Raw genomic sequence first — 18,554 nt, 5'->3', positions numbered from 1 at the left:
TATTCATCCTTCACAGCCCCAGTTTCTTCCTCCACACGCGTATCATACATCCTTCCCTCTGGCCCAAATGTGATGATTGGGGTGTGGGATGTCAGAGTGCATTTGTCCACCCTACACCTTCCCCCTCAGTCTGAGGGCTCCCGATGGGCAGGAATGGGCCTCTGGGACCCCATAGGACCAGGCCCCCTTAGGGAAGAGTTTGAGGAATGAGTGAATGGTTGAATAAAACACACTGTGGCCAGGTGCTCAACAGGTGTGTCCTGAGTTCCCAGCCCTGCTCCTGTCCAGGTGAGCTCTGAGAGGGTGGGGCTTGGGACTTTGTCCCCGCCCCCCGCCCAGGGCTGGACACAAACACCGAACAAGAGGCCCGCCCAGAGGGGACGGGGCCGGTGCCAAGTCACACCGCCCCCGGGGTACGGGGCTCCCAGGCCGCCGTCCCCTCTCCCCCTCCCCACCCCACCTCCAGGAACAATGGCAGAGAGGGCGGTTTCAGGGAACAAATACACCGATTGGGGAGAGGATTCTGAGAGCTGTGCCTGGAGGCAAGGAAGAAGTCAGCGGGAACCAGAAGTCCAGAAGTGCCGGATCCTGAAGCTTGGGGCGGAGTGGCCTGGGTCTGGCCGCATACCGCTGCAGTCCCAGTCTACCCTGGCTGGTGGGTGTGAAGAAACCAGCCCAGGAGCCATGCCTGGAGGGTGAAATCCCTCCGGAGACAAGGATCGCCCCCCGCCCCGCCCCCGCCACGGCGCACCCCAGCCGCCTTGCTCGCCCCACCCCTGCCTCTGCCTGGTAATGCCTGTTAACAGCTTTGTACACAGTAGGCACCCAATAAATGCTGGTGCTCCCTCCTGCAGCCTTGTAGGAGATGAATGTTCACCAAAGCCACCCCAGCCCCCAAATGAAGTCACTGCCCACCGTGCCACCGTGGGCGCCCAAGCTCAGCCAGCTGCACACCCCCAGCAAAGGGGGCTGAACATCTTTTCTGCCCACCTACGATGCGCCAAAGCTCTTTAAACACATTTTTCTCTCTGTTTAAAATGCCGATCACCCATTTTTCGGATGAAGGAAGGAGAGGGTTCACTCACTGGCCCCACGTTACACACTGCATAGTGGACAGAAAATTCGGGATTTGAACCCAGCTCTGCGGTATTAAAGGAGGCCGGTCCTGGGGCAGAGGAGGCTCCAGAAGAGATGGTCTTTGGAGGCAGGGAGGGGGGCGCGGACGCATCTCGAAGTGCAACCTCCAGCTAGCCACTTCATCCCTCTGGGACTCAGTTTCCCTGCCTGTTATGTAGGTAGGTGTTCTGGGGTCCTGGGTCCGACTCCCAAACCCTGCTTCCCCCCACCCTACCCCGGCCCGAGCCCCTCCCCCTGCCGCCCTCGGAGGGTTACTCGCCTGGAATCTCACCGCCATGGTCCACTTGGGGGCTCTCCAGCCCTCCTACCCGAGGAGGGGCCTGGAAACAGTCAATCGGCCCCCACCCCGGGCTGGGGGAGGAGGCTGAGGAGAGTCACAGCGGGCTGAGGGCCTGGCTCTCGTCCTCCTCCCTCCAGCTCCGCAGCTCCCGGCTGCACCTGCCTCTCTTCCTCCTCCAGGTCTCGGGCCAGCCCCGCCCCTGCCCAGACACGCCCCCTGGACGCAGCGGAGGTTTCTCTCCCCCTCTCCCATCACAGGAGCCAGGTCCTGAGACGAAACTCCAGGCCGGGTTATCCACGCAGCCGAGAGGGGGCCGGCGGCCGCGGCCAGAGCCCGGCCTGACAAGGCTGCCAGCAAGACCCGGCAGGAATAACCCCCGCGCTTGGAACGGAGCCTACTATTTGGAAGATGTTTCCGTCAGCGAAATGGGCACATTTTGAGGTGCATCTGGGAGGCCTCTTGGATTAGAAGCTTGTCGAAGGCCAGAGACCTCCTTAGCATAGCGCTGGTCCCTGGGTCACCTTATCTCTGGAAGGTTTGCCCCATTCCACAGAGGGGAACCTGAGGCCCCAGAGGCCAGGGGCGTGGACTCTCTGAAGATGCAACAGCGGCTGCGTGCCTTTTTCCTGCGGTCTTGGCCTCCGGGCTCTGTCTTCACACCCAGCACCCAGGAAAGAAAGGGGCAGGGCAGGGCCGGACGCGGTGGCTCATGCCTGTAATCCCCAAATTTTGGGAGGCCGAGGCGGGCGGATCACGAGGTCAGGAGTTCGAGACCAGCCTGACCAACATGGTGAAACCCCTGTCTCTACTAAAAGTACAAAAATTAGCCGGGCGTGGTGGCGCATGCCTCAGCTACTTGGGAGGCTGAGGAAGGAGAATCGTTTGAACCCGGGAGGCGGAGGTTGCGGTGAGCTGAGATCACGCCACTGTACTCCAGTCTGGGCGACAGAGTAGAGCGAGACCCTGTCTCAAAAAAAAAAAAAAAAAAAAAAAGAAAGAAAGAAAGAAAGGGGCAGGGGGCAAGGCAGGAGGAAATTCTTCAGGCTCTGGGAGGGAGTAAAGGTCCTTTCCTTCTTCTCACCCAGCCCAGCCCAGCCCAGCCTCCTGCTCAGGGGCCTGGGATTCCGGGATTCCTAAGGTTAGACCTAGGAGGGACTGGACCAGGGTAGGAAACCTTCAAGTCACCTGGGTGGGCGGGGCTGGTCGTGGCTGCACCCCCACATTCCTTACTATAAAAAAAAAACCTGAGCCCAGCTGTGCCTGGGCCCCACCCCAAGGTTAAAAGGGTAAAAGGGCAAAGCTACACATAAACACTCCTTCCCAGCCTTATCCAGTCAGGGCTGGGCAGGGACAGGAGCCCCAGGTTGTGGCTAGGAGTGAAGAGCATAGAGAAAACTCTAGCGGGTGAAAGAAAGGCTGCCTGGAGGAGGGGGCATCGTAGCTGGGGATTTGAAGGTTGGTTAAGAGTTTGCTTAGTAAACAAGGCCAACAATATCAAAGTCTTATAGGGCCCCCGAAGATGACATCTCACCTCCTCCACTGCAATTGTACCCAAAACACTAGTCCAGAGACCCAAGTCAGCTACAGTCAGCCCCTCAAGGGTCTCCAAGGGCCCGAATAAAGCATTGCCAAAGCCTCTTGTGGGGACCCACTTGGAACTTCAGAGCTGGGAGGGTTCTAAAACCAGCTCTCACCTATTTGCTGTGTGACCTCAGACAACTTACTGCCCCTCTCTGTTCCTCAGTTTCCACATCTGTAATTGGGGAAAATAATAGCCCCTACATCACAGGGTTGTCAGGAGGATTAAAAGGGGCCTAGAGGCCAGGCACAATGGCTCACTCCTGTAATTCCAGAACTTTGAAGAGTCAGGTGGGAGGATCACTTGAAGCCAGGAGTTTGAGACCAGGCTGGGCAATATAGCGAGACCCAATCTGTATACAAAATAAATAAAAAGGAACGTGTAGTTCTCTTCCCTTTTGCAGCCGTCACTGAAGCAGGAGCAGCCAAAATGAAGTTCAATCCCTTTGTGACTTCCGACCGAAGTAAGAGTTGCAAAAGGCATTTCAACGCACCTTCCCACATCGCAGGAAGGTTATATGTCTTCGCTTCTTTCTTTTTTTTTTTTTTTTTTTTTTTTTTTTTTTTTTGAGACAGAGTCTCGCTCTTTCGCCCAGGCCAGACTGCAGTGGCACTATCTCGGCTCACTGCAAGCTCCGCCTCCCAGGTTCACGCCATTCTCCTGCCTCAGCCTCCTGAGTAGCTGGGACTACAGGCGCCCGCCACCTCGCCCGGCTAATTTTCTGTATTTTTAGTAGAGACGGGGTTTCACCGTGTTCGCCAGGATGGTCTCGATCTCCTGACCTTGTGATCCGCCCGCCTCAGGCCTCCCAAAGTGCTGGGATTACAGGCGTGAGCCACCACGCCCGGCGCAAAAGGCGTTTCAATGCACCTTCCCACATTCCCAGGAAGGTTATATGTCTTCTCCTCTTTCCAAAGAGCTGAGACACAAGTACTACGTGCGATCCATGCCCATCCGACAGGATGATGAAGTTCAGGTTGTACGAGGACACTATAAAGGTCAGCAAATTGGCAAAGTAGTCCAGGTTTACAGGAAGAAATATGTTATCTACATTGAACAGGTACAGCAGGAAAAGGCTAACGGCACAACTGTCCACGTAGGCATTCACCCCCGCAAGGTGGTTATCACTAGGCTAAAACTGGACAAAGGCGGCAAAAATCCTTGAACAGAAAGCCAAATCTCCCCAAGTAGGAAAGGAAAAGAGCAAATACAAGGAAGAAACAATTGAGAAGATGCAGGAATAAAGTAATCTTATAGACAAGCTTTGATTAACACTTGAGCCTGTAAAGGCCGGGCGCGATGGCTCACGCCTGTAATCCCAGCACTTTGGGAGGCCAAGGCAGGTAGATCACGAGGTCAGGAGATAGAGACCATCCTGGTTAACACGGTGAAACCCCGTCTCTACTAAAAATACAAAAAATTAGCCGGGCGCGGTGGCAGGCACCTGTAGTCCCAGCTACTCAGGAGGCTGAGGCAGGAGAATGGCGTGAACCCAGGAGGTGGAGCTTGCAGTGAGCCGAGATCGCACCACTGCACTCCAGCCTGGGTGACCGAGCAAGACTCCGTCTCAAAAAACAAAACCAAAAAAAAAAACAAAACACTTGAGCCTGCAATCCCAGCACTTTGGGAGGGTGAGGTGGGCGGATCATGAGGTCAAGAGATTGAGACAATCCTGGCCAATATGGTGAAACTCCATCTCTAATAAAAAAAAAAATACAAAAATTAGCCGGGTGTGGTGGCGTGTGCCTGTAATCCCAGCTACTCAGGAGGCTGAGGCAGGAGAATCGCTTGAACCAGGGAGCTGGAGGTTGCAGTGAGCGGAGATGGCTCCACAGCACTCCAGCCTGGCGACAGAGCGAGACTCCGTCTCAAAAAAAAAATTGAAATGAAAATGAATAAATAAATAAAAGGGGCCTAGAATAGGACATAAATGTGATATCTGCCCCATCCTAGTGGTGTGTCCTCCTGCAAACCACTCTGTGCCTCAGTTTCCCCATCTGTAAATGAGAATAATAATAGTACCTGGTTCCAAGCATTGAATGAGTAAATGTGCACAATATTCTTAGAAAGCTCTCACTAAGTGTTGGCTATTATTTTTGTCAGGGAATCCCACACACATATTTAATTTTACTTTATTTTTGAGACAATGTCTTGCTCTGTAGCCCAGGCTGGAGTGCAGTGGCACGATCTCGACTCACTGCAAACTCCACCTCCCAGGGTCAAGTGATCCTCCTGCCTCAGCCTCCCGAGTAGCTGGGATTACAGGCACCCGCAGCCACACCTGGCTAATTTTTGTATTTTTAGTAGAGACGGGGTTTCCCCATGTTAGCCAGGCTGGTCTCGAACCCCTGGCCTCAAGTGATTAGCCTACCTCGGCCACCCAAAGTGTTAGGATTACGGGCATGAGCCACTACTCCCAGCCACACACACATATTTTATAGATGAAGGTTCAGAAAGGGCCCCAGACTCACTGAAGGTTGCACAGCATGGGTTCCTGGAGCCCCAGACTCTTTCCAAGACCCCATGCTGAGCCAATGTAGAAACACCATTAACCAAAACTAAGGCTTACTGAACACCTACTGTATACCTACAGGCAGCTCAGCCCTTCCCTGTGTGACACCCCGCCACCAGCAGGTGGCGCAAAAAAATGATTTTAGGTGAATAAGGTCCAGCGATGTCCTCACCTCCCCCAGACGGAGTCTCACTCTGTCACCCAGGTTGGAGTGCGGGGCACAGTCTCAGCTCACTGCAAGCTCCGCCTCCCGGGTTCACACCATTCTCCTGCCTCAGCCTCCTGAGTAGCTGGGACTACAGGCGCCGGCCACCACGCCCAGCTAATTTTTGTATTTTTAGTAGAGACAGGGTTTCACCACGTTGGCCAAGGCTGGTCTCGAACTCCTGACCTCAGGTGATCCACCCACCTTGGCCTTCAAAAGTGTTGGGATTACAGGCGTGAGCCACCGCGCCCGGCCAGTCCAGCGATTTTTAAATAGCTGTGTATTTGTTTTAGTGAGTCCTGAGAAAAACACATCATTCCCAACGGGCCCACACACGTCAAGGTTTGTGGCTGCCATTGCTCAGAGCAGTCTCTGATTAGGTCTGGCAAAATCGGACAGGGGTTCTGCAGGGGACTGGAGCTGGTAGAAAATCCTGCATTCGGGCAGATCACCTGAGGTCGGGAGTTCGAGACCAGCCTGGCCAACATTGTGAAACCCCCATCTCTACTGAAAATACAAAAATTAGCTGGGCGTGGTGGTGCACGTCTGTAGTCCCAGCTACTAGGGAGGCTGAGGCAGGAGAATTACTTAAACCTGGGAGGGAGAGGTTGCATTCAGCCAAGATCGTGCCACTGCACTCCAGCCTGGGCCACAGAGCGAGACCCTGTCCCCCCACCCGCCCCCCCCCAAAAAAGAAAAGAAAATCCTGTATTCCTGTCCTACAGGCTTTCTGACCTAAGCATCTTCAAAATAAGAGGCTTGGCCAGGAATAGTGGCTCATGCTTGTAGTCCCAGCACTTTGGGAGGCCGAGGTGGGAGGATCTCTTGAGGCCAGAAGAGACCAGCCTGAGTAACAGAGTGAGACTTCCATCTCTACATACACACACACACACACACACACACACACACACACACACACTTTTTTTTTTTGAGATGCAGTCTCGCCCTGTTGCCCAGGCGCAATCTCAGCTCACTGCAAGCTCTGCTTCCCGGGTTCACGCCATTCTCCTGCCTCAGCCTCCCGAGTAGCTAGGACTACAGGCACGTGCCACCATGCCCGGCTGATTTTTGTACTTTTAGTAGAGATGGGGTTTCACCGTGTTAGCCAGGATGGTCTCAAACTCCTGACCTTGTGATCTGCCTGCCTCGGCCTCCCTAAGTGCTGGGATTATAAGCATGAGCCATCGTGCCCGGCCTTTTTTTTTTTTTTTTTTTAATCAGCCAGGCTTGGTGGCACTTGCCTGTACTCCCAGCTACTTGGGAAGCTGAGGTGGGAGGATTGCTTGATCCCAGGAGGTGGAGGCTGCAGTGAGTCATGGTGACACCACTGCACTCTCATTCCTGGGCAACATAGTGAGACCCCCATCTCCACATCCACAAAAAAATTTTTAAAATATCTTAGGCAGGGTGCAGTGGCTCATGCCTGTAATCCCAGCACTTTAGGAGGCCAAGGCAGGCAGATCACTTGAGTCAGGAGTTCGAGGCCAGCCTGGCCCACAGGGCAAAACCCATCTCTACAAAAATATGAAAAATTACCCAGGCGTGGTGGTGGGCGCCTGTAATCCCAGCTACTCAGGAGGCTGAGGCAGTAGAATCACTTGACCCTGAGAGGCAGCGGTTGCAGTGAGCCGAGATCACGCCATTGCACTCCAGCCTGGGCGACACAGCAGACAGAACAACACTGTGTTGCAAAAAAAAAAATAAAATTTTATATATATATATATGTATTAGCTATGGCTGGGCACAGTGGCTCACACCTGTAATCCCACTTTGGATGGCCAAGGCGGCCGAATCACTTGAGGTCAGGAGTTTGAGACCAGCCTGGCCAACATGGTGAAACTCTGCCTCTACTAAAAATATAACAGTCATGGGCCAGGCGTGGTGGCTCGTGCCTGTAATCCCAGCACTTTAGGAGGTCGAGGCAGGCAGATAACCTGAGGTTGGGAGTTCGAGACCAGCCTGACCAACATGGAGAAACCCTGTCTCTACTAAAAATACAAAATTAGCCAGGCGTTGTGGCGCATGCCTGTAATCCCAGCTACTCGGGAGGCTGAGGCAAAAGAATCCCTTGAGCCTGGGAGGCGGAGGTTGCAGTGAGCCGAGATCGGGCCATTGCACTCCAGCCTGGGCAACAAGAGCGAAACTCCGTCTCACAAAAAAAAAAAAAAAAAAAAAGTCACCTGGGCGTGTTGGCACCCACCTGTAATCCCAGGTACTCGGGAGGCCAAGGCAGGACAGTCGCTTGAACCTGGGAGGCAGAGGGTGCAGTGAGCCGAGATCGTGCCACTGTCTCCAACCTGGGTGACAGAGTGAGACTCTGTCTCAAAAAAAAAAATATATATATATATATATGAGCTGGGTATGGTGGCAGGCACCTCTAGGCACACCTACTCAGGAAGCTGAAGTGGGAGGATCATTTGAGCCCAGGAGGTCAAGTTTGCAGTGATCCATGATCTTGCCCTTGCACTCCAGCCTGGTTGACAGAGCTAGATGCTGTCTCAAAAATAAATAAATAAATAAGTGGGTTAAACTCCTAGCAATGAATGGGGCTCCTGAGCCATGTTTACTGGCATATACTTGGCTGCAGCCACAGTTACACACGACACTCGTGTGCCCACTTTGCAGCTGAGAAAACTGAGGCCAGATGGTGAGCTGACCTGAGGGATTTGGCTGCACCTCTGTTTGCCCCTGCACCTCAAACTCCAAGCCAGTGCCTCTCACCAGAGGGGGACCCTTGGCAACGTCTTGAGACATTTTGGTGTTCAATACCAGGCCGAGCGCGGAGACTCACACCTGTAATTCCAGCACTTTGAGAGGCCAAGATGGGCGGATCACTTGAGGTCAATAGTTCAAGAGCAGCCTGGCCAACAGGGCGAAACCCCATCTCTACTCAAAATACAGAAATTAGCTGGGCGTGGTGACAGGCACCTGTAATCCCTGCTACTCGGGAGGCTGAGGCAGGAGAATCACTTGAACACGGGAGGCAGAGGTCGCAGTGATCCGAGATGACACCACTGCACTCCAGCCTGGGCAACAGAGCAAGACTCCATCTCAAAAATAAAACAAGCCGGGCGTGGTGGCTCACGCCTGTAATCCCAGCACTTTGGGAGGCTGAGGTGGGCGGATCACGTGAGGTCAGGAGTTCCAGACTAGCCTGGCCAACATGGGGAAACCCCATCTCTGCTAAAAATAAAAAATTTAGCCGAGTGTGGTGGTGGGTGCCTGTAATCCCAGCTACTCAGGAGGCCGAGGCAGGAGAATTGCTTGAACCCAGGAGGCAGAGGTTGCAGTGAGCCGAGATCATGCCATTGCACTCCAGCCTGGATGACAACAGTGAGACTCCAACTCAAAAAAAAAAAAAAAATAATAATAATAATAAAATAAAACAATAAAAAAGAAAACCTGGAAGGTTCTGCTGGCATGAGTGAGGGGAGGCCAGGGATGCTGCTAAGCACCCTGCATTGCCCAGGACGGCCCCATCCCAGAGAAGGATCCAGCCCCAAATGTCAATAGCCAACGCAGAGAAATCCCACTGTCAGCCCCTCTAAGAGAGGAAGCTGGATAACTGCACCAGGACACATTGTCTTCCTCCAACCACCCACCGTCTGCTCTCATATCCATGCCCTGCTCAAGAACACTCAATGGCTCCCTAGTACCATCCTCCAAACCTGGATTCAAATCCAAGGCTTTGGAGATGGGCATAGCCTTAAGCCCCTTATTCCCACCACCCCTGACCTTCAGATCAGCTTAATGAATTAAAAACCTGCTTTTGGCCAGGCACGGTGGCTCACACCTGTAATCCCGCACTTTGGGAGGCCGAGGCGGGCGGATCACGAGGTCAGGAGATCGAGACCGTCCTGGCTAACAGGGTGAAACCCCATCTCTACTAAAAATACAAAAAAATAGCCGGGCGTGGTGGCGGGCGCCTATAGTACCAGCTACTCGGGAGGCTGAGGCAGGAGAATGGCGTGAACCCAGGAGGCAGGGTTTGCAGTGAGTTGAGATAGCGCCACTGCACTCCAGCCTGGGTGACAGAGCGAGACTCCGTCTCAAAAGAAACAAAACAAACAAACAAACAAAAACCTGCTTTTCTACTGTTGCCTCACGAGGTAAAAATAATAATAGCAAAAAGAAAAGGAAAAAAAAAGAGAAAATCTGCTTTTCAGCAATCTACTTCATTTGTGCCTTAACTCTTCTGTGCACTCAGTCATTCAGTCAACAAAACTGTTGCCAAGTCTATGACGTGTGACTGGGAACCAGCGTTCAGGGACAGTGTGGCCTGAGCAGGGTGAGGGAAAGGAGGACGCTGGGAAGGTGGAGTTCTGGAGGTCTCCCTGGGATGAGCCAGCTCAACGCCTTCTGAGTGCTTGTGGGGAAACTGAGGCCCAGAGATAGCAGGGGCTGAGCTGAGGTCCCCCAGTGAATCAGGGCCAGGATGGTCTCGAACTCTGACCTCGTGATCCGCCCACCTTGGCCTCCCAAAGTGCTGGGATTACAGGTGTGTGCCACCGCGCCCGGCCTAATTGTACTTTTTAGCTACATATGCGATTATTCAATTATTGTCTGTCTCCCCTAAAGACTGTGGGCTTCCACTGTGTCTGTCAATCAGTTCTCCTGCAGCCCCATCACTGTGTATGCAGTACACGCTCAATAAATACTAAAAGAATGGGCTGGGCGCGGTGGCTCACACCTATAATCCCAGCACTTTGGGAGGCTGAGGCAGGTGGATCATGAGGTCGGGAGTTTGCGACCAGCCTGGCCAAGATGGTGAAACCCTGTCTCTACTAAAAATACAAATATTAGCCAGGTGTAGTGGCATGTGCCTGTAATCCCAGCTACTCAGGAGGCTAAGGCAGGATCATGAGGTCAGGAGTTTGAGACCAACCAGGCCAAGATGGTGAAACCCTGTCTCTACTAAAAATACAAAAATTAGCCGGGTGTGGTGGCACGCTCCTGTAATCCCTGCTACTCAGGAGGCTGAGGCAGGAGAATCTCTTGAACCGGGAGGCAGAGGTTACAATGAGCCGAGATTGTGCCACTGCACTCCAGCCTGGGCGACAGAGAGAGAGACTCTGTCTCAAAACAACAACAAAAAAATTAAATAATAGTAATAATAATAGGCCGGACGTGGTGGTTCACGCCTGTAATCCCAGCACTTTGGGAGGCCGAGGCGGGTGGATCACGAGGTCAAGAGATGGAGATCATCCTGGCCAATATGGTGAAACCCCGTCTCTACTAAAAATACAAAAAAAAAAAAAAGAAATTAGCTGGGCATGTTGGCAGGCGCCTGTAGTCCCAGCTACTCGGGAGGCTGAGGCAGGAGAATCACTTCAACCTGGGAGGCGGAGGTTGCAGTGAGCCGAGATCGTGCCACTGCACTCCAGAGCCTGGGCGACAGAGAGAGACTCTGTCTCAAAAAAAAAAAATAAATAAATAATAATAATAATAATAATAATTTTAAAGTTACAGAAAAGTAAATACGCAGAGAATTCCTTTATACACCCAACTGATTTCCACGAACATTAACATTATTACACGGGTACATATGTCAAAACCGAGAAGTCAACATCAGTACGACCTTGTTCACTGAACTCCACACTTTATTCACGTCTCTCCACAGGCCCTTTGCCGCCCCAGGGCCCCATCCAGGATCCCACCTGGCAGTTGGCTGTCACGTCTCCTTAGACACCGCTGGGCTGTGACCAATTCTTTCTTTCCTGTTTTGTGACCTGTTAGTCTGTGCTGGGCGGGTCTTTTGCAGAATAACTCTCAATGTGGGGACATTGGGGACCAGCTGTTTCCCTCATGACTAGACTGGCGTCATGGGTTTTGGGGGACCCTGGGAGGTTTTAAGGAAGCCGTGTGGAGAGCACGGGGCAGGAGCAGAGACAGAGAGCAGAGACGGAGGGCAGCCAGGTGGGAGATGCCCCAGTCTGTGGGTTGCCGAGAGCCGAACGACCTTTGAGGAAGGGCAGATTCTAGGTGTGGCTGGCTCAGCCCTAATGCACTGGAAGGCTGAAGAATGTCTCAGGGTTTGGCGTCCTGGGGAGGCTGGAGGACCTCATGGGGGGCACTTTGAAGTAGGAGGAGTGTGGAACCTGCTAGAAGCTTGGAGTATGGAATGCAGCTCAGGGGGTTCAACAAGGGACTTTCTTTTCTTTTTTCTTTTCTTTTTCTTTTTTTTTTTTTTGAGACAGAGTCTTGCTCTGTCACCGAGGCTGGAGTGCAGTGGTGCAATCATAGCTCACTGCAGCCTCCACTTTCCTGGGCTCAAGCGATCCTCCCACCCCAGCCTCCTGAGTAGCTGGGACCACAGGTGCCTGCCACCCCACCCAGCAGATTTTTGTACATTTTGTAGAGACAGGATCTCGCTATGTTGCCCGGGCCTGTCTTGAACTGCTGGGCTCAGGCGATCCTCCCACCTCGGCCTCCCAAAATGTTGGGATTCCAGGTGGGAGCCACCAAGCCATGCCAAAGATGCCATTTCCACCAAAAGGGAGGACGGCTGAGCTCTAGAAGGAAGTTCCACAGCAGAGAGAGAAAAGCAGAGCCCGCGTGAATTCCAGCCCCTGTCTCAGTTTCCTCACCTGTAAAATAGGGATCCCGGTTTTGACCCTGAGAAGCATTTCAGGGAAGGCTCAAAGGTTTAAGCATCTGCCACTAAGGATCCCCTGGGCTGCCTCTCCATGCTTCTAACTCCACTCGGGCCCCCAGCGGGAAAGCCAAAGGTGAATTACAGTGTCCCAGGGCTAGAGGGGGCCCCCTGCCCCCTGGAAACCGTCTATGCTAAGGTGCTGTCATTCTGGGCACGGAATGACGTTTTTGAGATGGAGTCTTGCTCTGTCTCCGGGGAGTGCAGTGGTGCGATCCCGGCTCACTGCAACCTCTGCCTCCCGCGTTCAAGCAATTCTCCTGCCTCAGCCTCCCAAGTAGCTGGAATTGCAGGCACACGCCAACACACCTGGCTAATTTTTGTATTTTTAGTAGAGACAGGGTTTCACCATGTTTGCCAGGCTGGTCTCAAACTCCTGGGCTCAAGTGATCCACCTGCCTTGGCCTCCCAAAGTGCTGGGATTACAGGTGTGAACCACCATGTCTGGTCCAGAGGAGAATTGAAAGAACACACACAGGCAATCGAGAATGCTGAGGCTGGGTCGGTGGCTCTCGCTTGAAATCCCAGCACTTTGAGAGACCGAGGTGGGCAGATCACTTGAGCCCAGAAGCTCTAGACCAGCCTGGCTAACATAGCAAAACCCCATTCCTATTTTCAATTTGTAAAAAAAGAAAGAAAGGAAACAAATTAATTCCCCTCTGTATAGGCTATAAAGTCTTACTGGTTCCCATATTAATTAATGAATTAAGTAGATGCATAAAGCAACTTTTTTTTTTTTTTTTTTTGTACTTTTAGTAGAGACAGGGTTTCACCATGTTGGCTAGGCTGGTCTTGAACTCCTGACCTCGTGATCCGCCCGTCTCGGCCTCCCAAAGTGCTGGGATTACAGGCATGAGCCACTGCATCCGGCTGCATTTTGTATTTGTATGAGAGTAATGATTTTACTATTTTGGGAAAAAATATCCTTTAATATCATAAAGCCAAATGTCTTCAGGCCAGCATTTAAAGCTCTCTCTTCATTTTGGCTGGACGCAGTGGCTCACGCCTGTAATCCCAGCACTCTGGGGGGCTGAGGCATGCGAATCACCTGAGATCAGGAGTTCGAGACCAGCTTGATCAATATGGTGAAACCCTGTCTCTACTAACAATACAAAAATTAGCTGGGCGTGGTGGTGGGTGCCTGTAATCCCAGCTACTTGGGAGGCTGAGGCAGGAGAATCGCTTGAACCCAGGAGGTGGAGGTTGCAGTGAGCAGAGATTGCTCTACTGCACTCCAGCCTGGGCAACAGAGCGAGACTCCATCTCAAAAAAAATAAAATAAGGCCGGGCACAGTGGCTCACGCCTGTAATCCCAGCACTTTGGGAGGCTGAGGTGGGCGGATCACAAGGTCAGGAGAGACCATCCTGGCTAACACGGTGAAACCCCATCTCTACTAAAAAACACAAAAAATTAGCTGGGCGTGGTGGCGGGCGCCTGTAGTCCCAGCTACTTGGGAGGCTGAGGCAGGAGAATGGCATGAACCCGGGAGGCGGAGCTTGCAGTGAGCCGAGATCGCACCACTGCACTCCAGCCTGGGCGACAGAGCGAGACTCCATTTCAAAAACACATAAAAAATAAAATAAAGTTACAAAGCGCCTCTCACGTATGTTACCCTCTGTGCAGCCATTGGCTCAATTATTGTGCTTCTTGTTTCATGTCTGTCTTTCCCCACCAAAATATGTGCCCCACGAGAGCAGGAAGCTTGGCCTGCCTTGCTCACTGCTGAATCTCCAAGGCCTGGTGACCCCACACTTGCGCATACAGTAAGTGCTCCATAAATGCCCGTTTGCTCCCTGGGCGACCCCTCCCCCCAGCCTAGGCTTCCGCTAACCTCAACCCATTCCAAAGGGTGTCAGGCTCCACCCTGAGCAAACACAGCTCCCTTGGCACCTGGCCAGCCCTAAAGAGGAAGAACAAGTACTCATACTGCCTGCCCTGGACTTTCCCCGGGACTCAGGGCCACGAGGAAGCACCAAGCCAGGAGGCAGGACTTTCTGGAGATGCTGAGCCTGAGGCATCTGGGGGCAGGGCCAGCCTCCAGAGCACCACCCCCGCCACCAGCTCCCCGTCCTCTGCGTCTTGACTCTTGCCCGCCTGACATTTCTACTTGGCTGTGCAGCCCAGGGTACATGGCTGTCCTTTTCTGAGCCAGGGTTCATCCTCTACAAACCAGGAAGCTGATGAGACCAGAAGACTCCGATCCGGAACGGGACAGCTCATCTTGACCCCAGAACGACCGAGAATCTGTTACCCGCTTTATTACATCTGACACTCAACAGCCCTGTGACTTGGTGACTCAATATCCCCCCACCCTTTTTTTTTTTTTTTTTTTTTGAGACGGAGTTTCACTCTGTTGCCCAGGCTGGAGTGCAGTGGCGCAATCTCGGCTCACTGCAACCTCCACCTCCCGGGTTCAAGCAATTCTCCTGCCTCAGCCTCCGGAGTAGCTGGGATTACAAGCACGCGCCACCTTACTCAGCTCATTTTTTGTATTTTTAGTAGAGACGAATCTCCACCATGTTGGCCAGGCTGGTCTCGAACTCCTGACCTTGTGATCCACTCGCCTCGACCTCCCAAAGTGCTGGAATTACAGGCATGAGCCACCGCGCTCGGCCCTCAATATCCCCATTTTACAGAGCAGGAAACAGAGGCCCGGAGAGAAGGGAGGCGTGGAAGCCAGATCTACCTGAGTCCACAGGTTTGCTCTCAAAACCCAGGCAAGGTGGGATCTGTGTCACCCACCCCCACGGACTCCCGAATCTCAAGCAAGCCTGCTCCGTGGGAGCTCTGCAGCCACACAGCCACAAGGTGACCCCAAATGCCGAGCTGCTCTGTCCCCCACCATGTGATCATCCATGCCTCCTCGGCCCCGGGGGACCCTCTTGGTTCTGGAGAGAGACTTGAGATGCAATCGGACACTTGGCTCGCCAGAAAGCTCCCTTGGTCCTCCCATTTGAGAGCAAATGACCCAGAAAAACACTTTTGCCACCGACCCCTCCCCTCTGGCTCTGAGCGCTCCTTCATCCTTCCCCTCTGCCCCATCCCACAGAGATTTTGCTCGGAGGAGTAAAGATTAGGAAAAGAAGGCTGGCGCGGTGGCTCATGCCTGTAATCCCAGCACTTTGGGAGGCCGAGGGAGTTGGATCACCTGAGGTCAGGAGTTCAAGACCAGCCTGGCCAACATGGTGAAACCCCGTCTCTACTAAAAATAAAAAATTAGCTGGGCATGGTGGTGGGCGCTTGTAATCCCAGCTACTCAGGAGGCAGAGGTGGAGGCAGACGTTGCAGTGAGCCAAGATTGCACCACTGCGCTCCAGCCTGGGCAACAAGAGCAAAACTCCATCTCAAAAAAAAAAAAAAAAAGATTAGCAAAAGAAAGCCCACTCCAACCCCTCCTTGCAAAGCTCCCGGAGGTTCCAGCGGTGAGAACAGGGTGAGGGGTTGCGGGGCGGGAGACGCAGTTTGTTTGAAAACTTGGGAGCCTTTTAAGAAGTTCCAGGAGGCTCAGGGATGGGTGACGTTGCAGCCTTTCCCACCTGTCACCTCCTGGCCTCAGGCTGCAGGAGGCAAACCCAGGCTCCGTCTGGACTGATATCCCCTCCCCTCCTCAGTTTGGGGGATCAGAGACCAACCTGTACCCCTTCGCCGCCTCCCCGGTCCCTGCACCACCTAGGTAACAATGACCCTTTTACGTTTCCAGCTCAGCGTCCTGGGCAGGCCGCCAGGTGCAGTAACTGCCGGTCAGATAATCCCTACGAAACTATGTCAGATGCCCACGCAGGAGTGTCAGTTTCCTGCTTTCTGAGGAGCCGGGGAGACAGCTCATGGCGGGGGAGGTTGGTGGGGAGTCCCAGGACCCTCAGCTGGGGAAGGCCAGCTCAGACAACGCACACTGGGTGGAAAAGCAGAGTGGGGCGGGGGACTTACCTGTCTAGGAGGCTGGGTGGCCTCTGGGCAGGCGGCAAGTGCCAGGGCCCGGGTGCCTGCCTGGCACGGGTGGTGGGGAGGGAACCCGAGGCTTGTAGCTCCGGCCTCCCCACCTGTTTGACCAACTTTTCCTCTCTTGTGGTGGTAACAGGGAGGCAGGTCCCCTGCCAGCGGAACCGACGACCACAGACACAGGGAGACGGGCCAGGGTGAGGGGGCGGGCCAGCAGGAGGGCTGGGTGTGTGGCTCTGTCGCAAGGTGCCCTCACGTGGGAGCATCTGGCCTTAACCCCTGCTTGCCCAGAGGTGAGCTTGCTCCTGCCCGTGCCCTCACCGCCGCGGCCCTGGTATCAAGCATCCGCACATAGTAGGTGCTTAGGAAACCCTCGCTGGCTGCATTCAGACATGAATGGACCGCACTCCCTGAGTCCCCCTCCCTCCTGGTTCTTGCATCTGGAGCTGCCCAGCCTCTGCGCTTCCTGAGCCTCCCGCCAGCCACGCCCACCCATCAGGTTGCGGCTTGGCTTGTTCCCTTCCCCACCGCAGATCCGTGCGCAAAGTTTGCCTCTCTGCTATGAAGTGACTGGATTCCTACGTAGAGAAGCTTCTGCCACTTCCCCACTGTGTGGCTTTGGGTAAATCACAGGGGCTTCTCACTGTCCTCATCTAAAAAAACAAGAAAAGGTCAGGTGTGGTGACTAACACCTGTAATCCCAGCACTTTGGGAGGCCGAGGTGGGAGGATCACTTGAGCCCAGGAGTTTGAGACCAGCCTGGGTAACACAGTGAAACCCATCTCTAGAAAAATTTTTATATATCTTTTGTTTGTTGTTTGTTTTGAGATGGAGTCTCCCTCTATCACCCAGGCTGGAGTGCAGTGGCACAATCTCGGCTCACTGCAACCTCCGCCTCCCAGGTTCAAGTGATTCTCCTGCCTCAGCCTCCCAAGTAGCTGGGATTACAGGCACCCACAACCACGCCCGGCTAATTTTTTTTTTTTTTTTTTCAGTAGAGACGGGGTTTTCTCATGTTGGCCAGGCTGGTCTCAAACTCCTGACCTCAAGTGATCCCTCCTCGGCCTCCCAAAGTGTTGGGATTACAGGCATGAGCCACCGAGCCTGGCCTAGAGAAGTTTTTTTGTTGTTGCTGCTGTTGTTGGTTTTTTGTTTTTTTGTTTTTTGAGACAGAGTCTTGCTGTGTTGCCTAGGCTGGAGTGCAATGGCGTGATCTCGGCTCACTGCAACCTCCGCCTCCCGGTTTCAAGTGATTCTCCTGCCTCAGCCTCCTGAGTAGCTGGGATTACATTACAGGCACCAGCCATCATGCCTGGCTAATTTTTGTATTTTTGCAGAGACGGAGTTTCACCATGTTGGCCAGGCTGCTGGTCTTGAACTCCTGGCCTCAGGTGATCCGCCTGCCTCAAGTCTCTCAAAGTGATGAGATTACAAGCGTGAGCCACCACGCCCAGCCCAGAAAACTTTTTAAAAAATTAGCCAGATGTGGTGGTGCACACCTGTAGTCCCAGCTACTCAGGAGGCTGAGGTGGGAGGATCAATTGAGCCTGGGAGGTTGAGGCTGCAGAGAACTATGATTGTGCCACTGCACTCCAACCTGGGTGACAGAGCAAGATCCTATCTCAATAAAATAAAATTAACCAGGAAAGGATGGGCATGATGGCTCACACCTATAATCTCACTGCTTTGGAGGCCAAGGTGGCAGGATCACTTGAGGCCAGGAATTCGAGACCAGTCTGGGTGACATAGTGAGACCCGCCCCCCCATCTTTACCAGTACATTAAAATTAAAATTTAAAAAATTAAGGCTGTGCTCAGTGGCTCACCCCTGTAATCCCAGCACTTTGGGAGGCTGAGGTGGGAGAATTGCTTGAGTCAGGAGTTTGAGACCAGCCTGGCTAACATGGTGAAACCACATCTCTACTAAAAATACAAAAATTAGCTGGGCAAGGTGGCATGCGTCTGTAATCGCAGCTACTCAGGAGGCTGAGGCGGGAGAATCGCTTAAGCCACAGAGGCAGAGGTTGCAGTGAGCCGAGATCGCACCACTGCACTCCAGCTCGGGCGACAGAGCAAGACGCTGGCTCAAAAATAAATAAACTAATTAATTAAAATGCCACCTCACAGAGGTCATGGACTTTGTCGTGCTCATCCCTGGCGTGTCCTATGTCCTAGCACAGTGCCTGGTACACAGTAGGTGCTCAATACATGTTTTTGGAATGAATGTACTACGGTCCCTCCAGCCTGCAG

At 53.2% G+C, this 18,554-nt stretch overlaps 1 protein-coding gene across 1 annotated transcript in view; it reads right to left on the bottom strand.

The window, feature by feature from the left end:
• TJP3 (tight junction protein 3) overlaps positions 1–1,598 on the bottom strand; it is a 32,372-nt gene extending 30,774 nt beyond the window's left edge. The window contains exon 1 of the mRNA XM_024237557.3: positions 1,397–1,598. Within this exon, the coding sequence (XP_024093325.3) occupies positions 1,397–1,414 (18 nt within the window). The 5' untranslated portion in view covers positions 1,415–1,598. The remainder of the gene's footprint in view (positions 1–1,396) is intronic.
• Positions 1,599–18,554: the final 16,956 nt, after the last annotated feature.

The sequence above is a fragment of the Pongo abelii genome, chromosome 20 (genome assembly GCF_028885655.2).
Source record: "Pongo abelii isolate AG06213 chromosome 20, NHGRI_mPonAbe1-v2.0_pri, whole genome shotgun sequence".
NCBI lineage: Eukaryota > Metazoa > Chordata > Mammalia > Primates > Hominidae > Pongo > Pongo abelii.
Note: the sequence above shows the minus strand (reverse complement) of the source record. Positions and strands in the feature narration are given on the sequence as shown.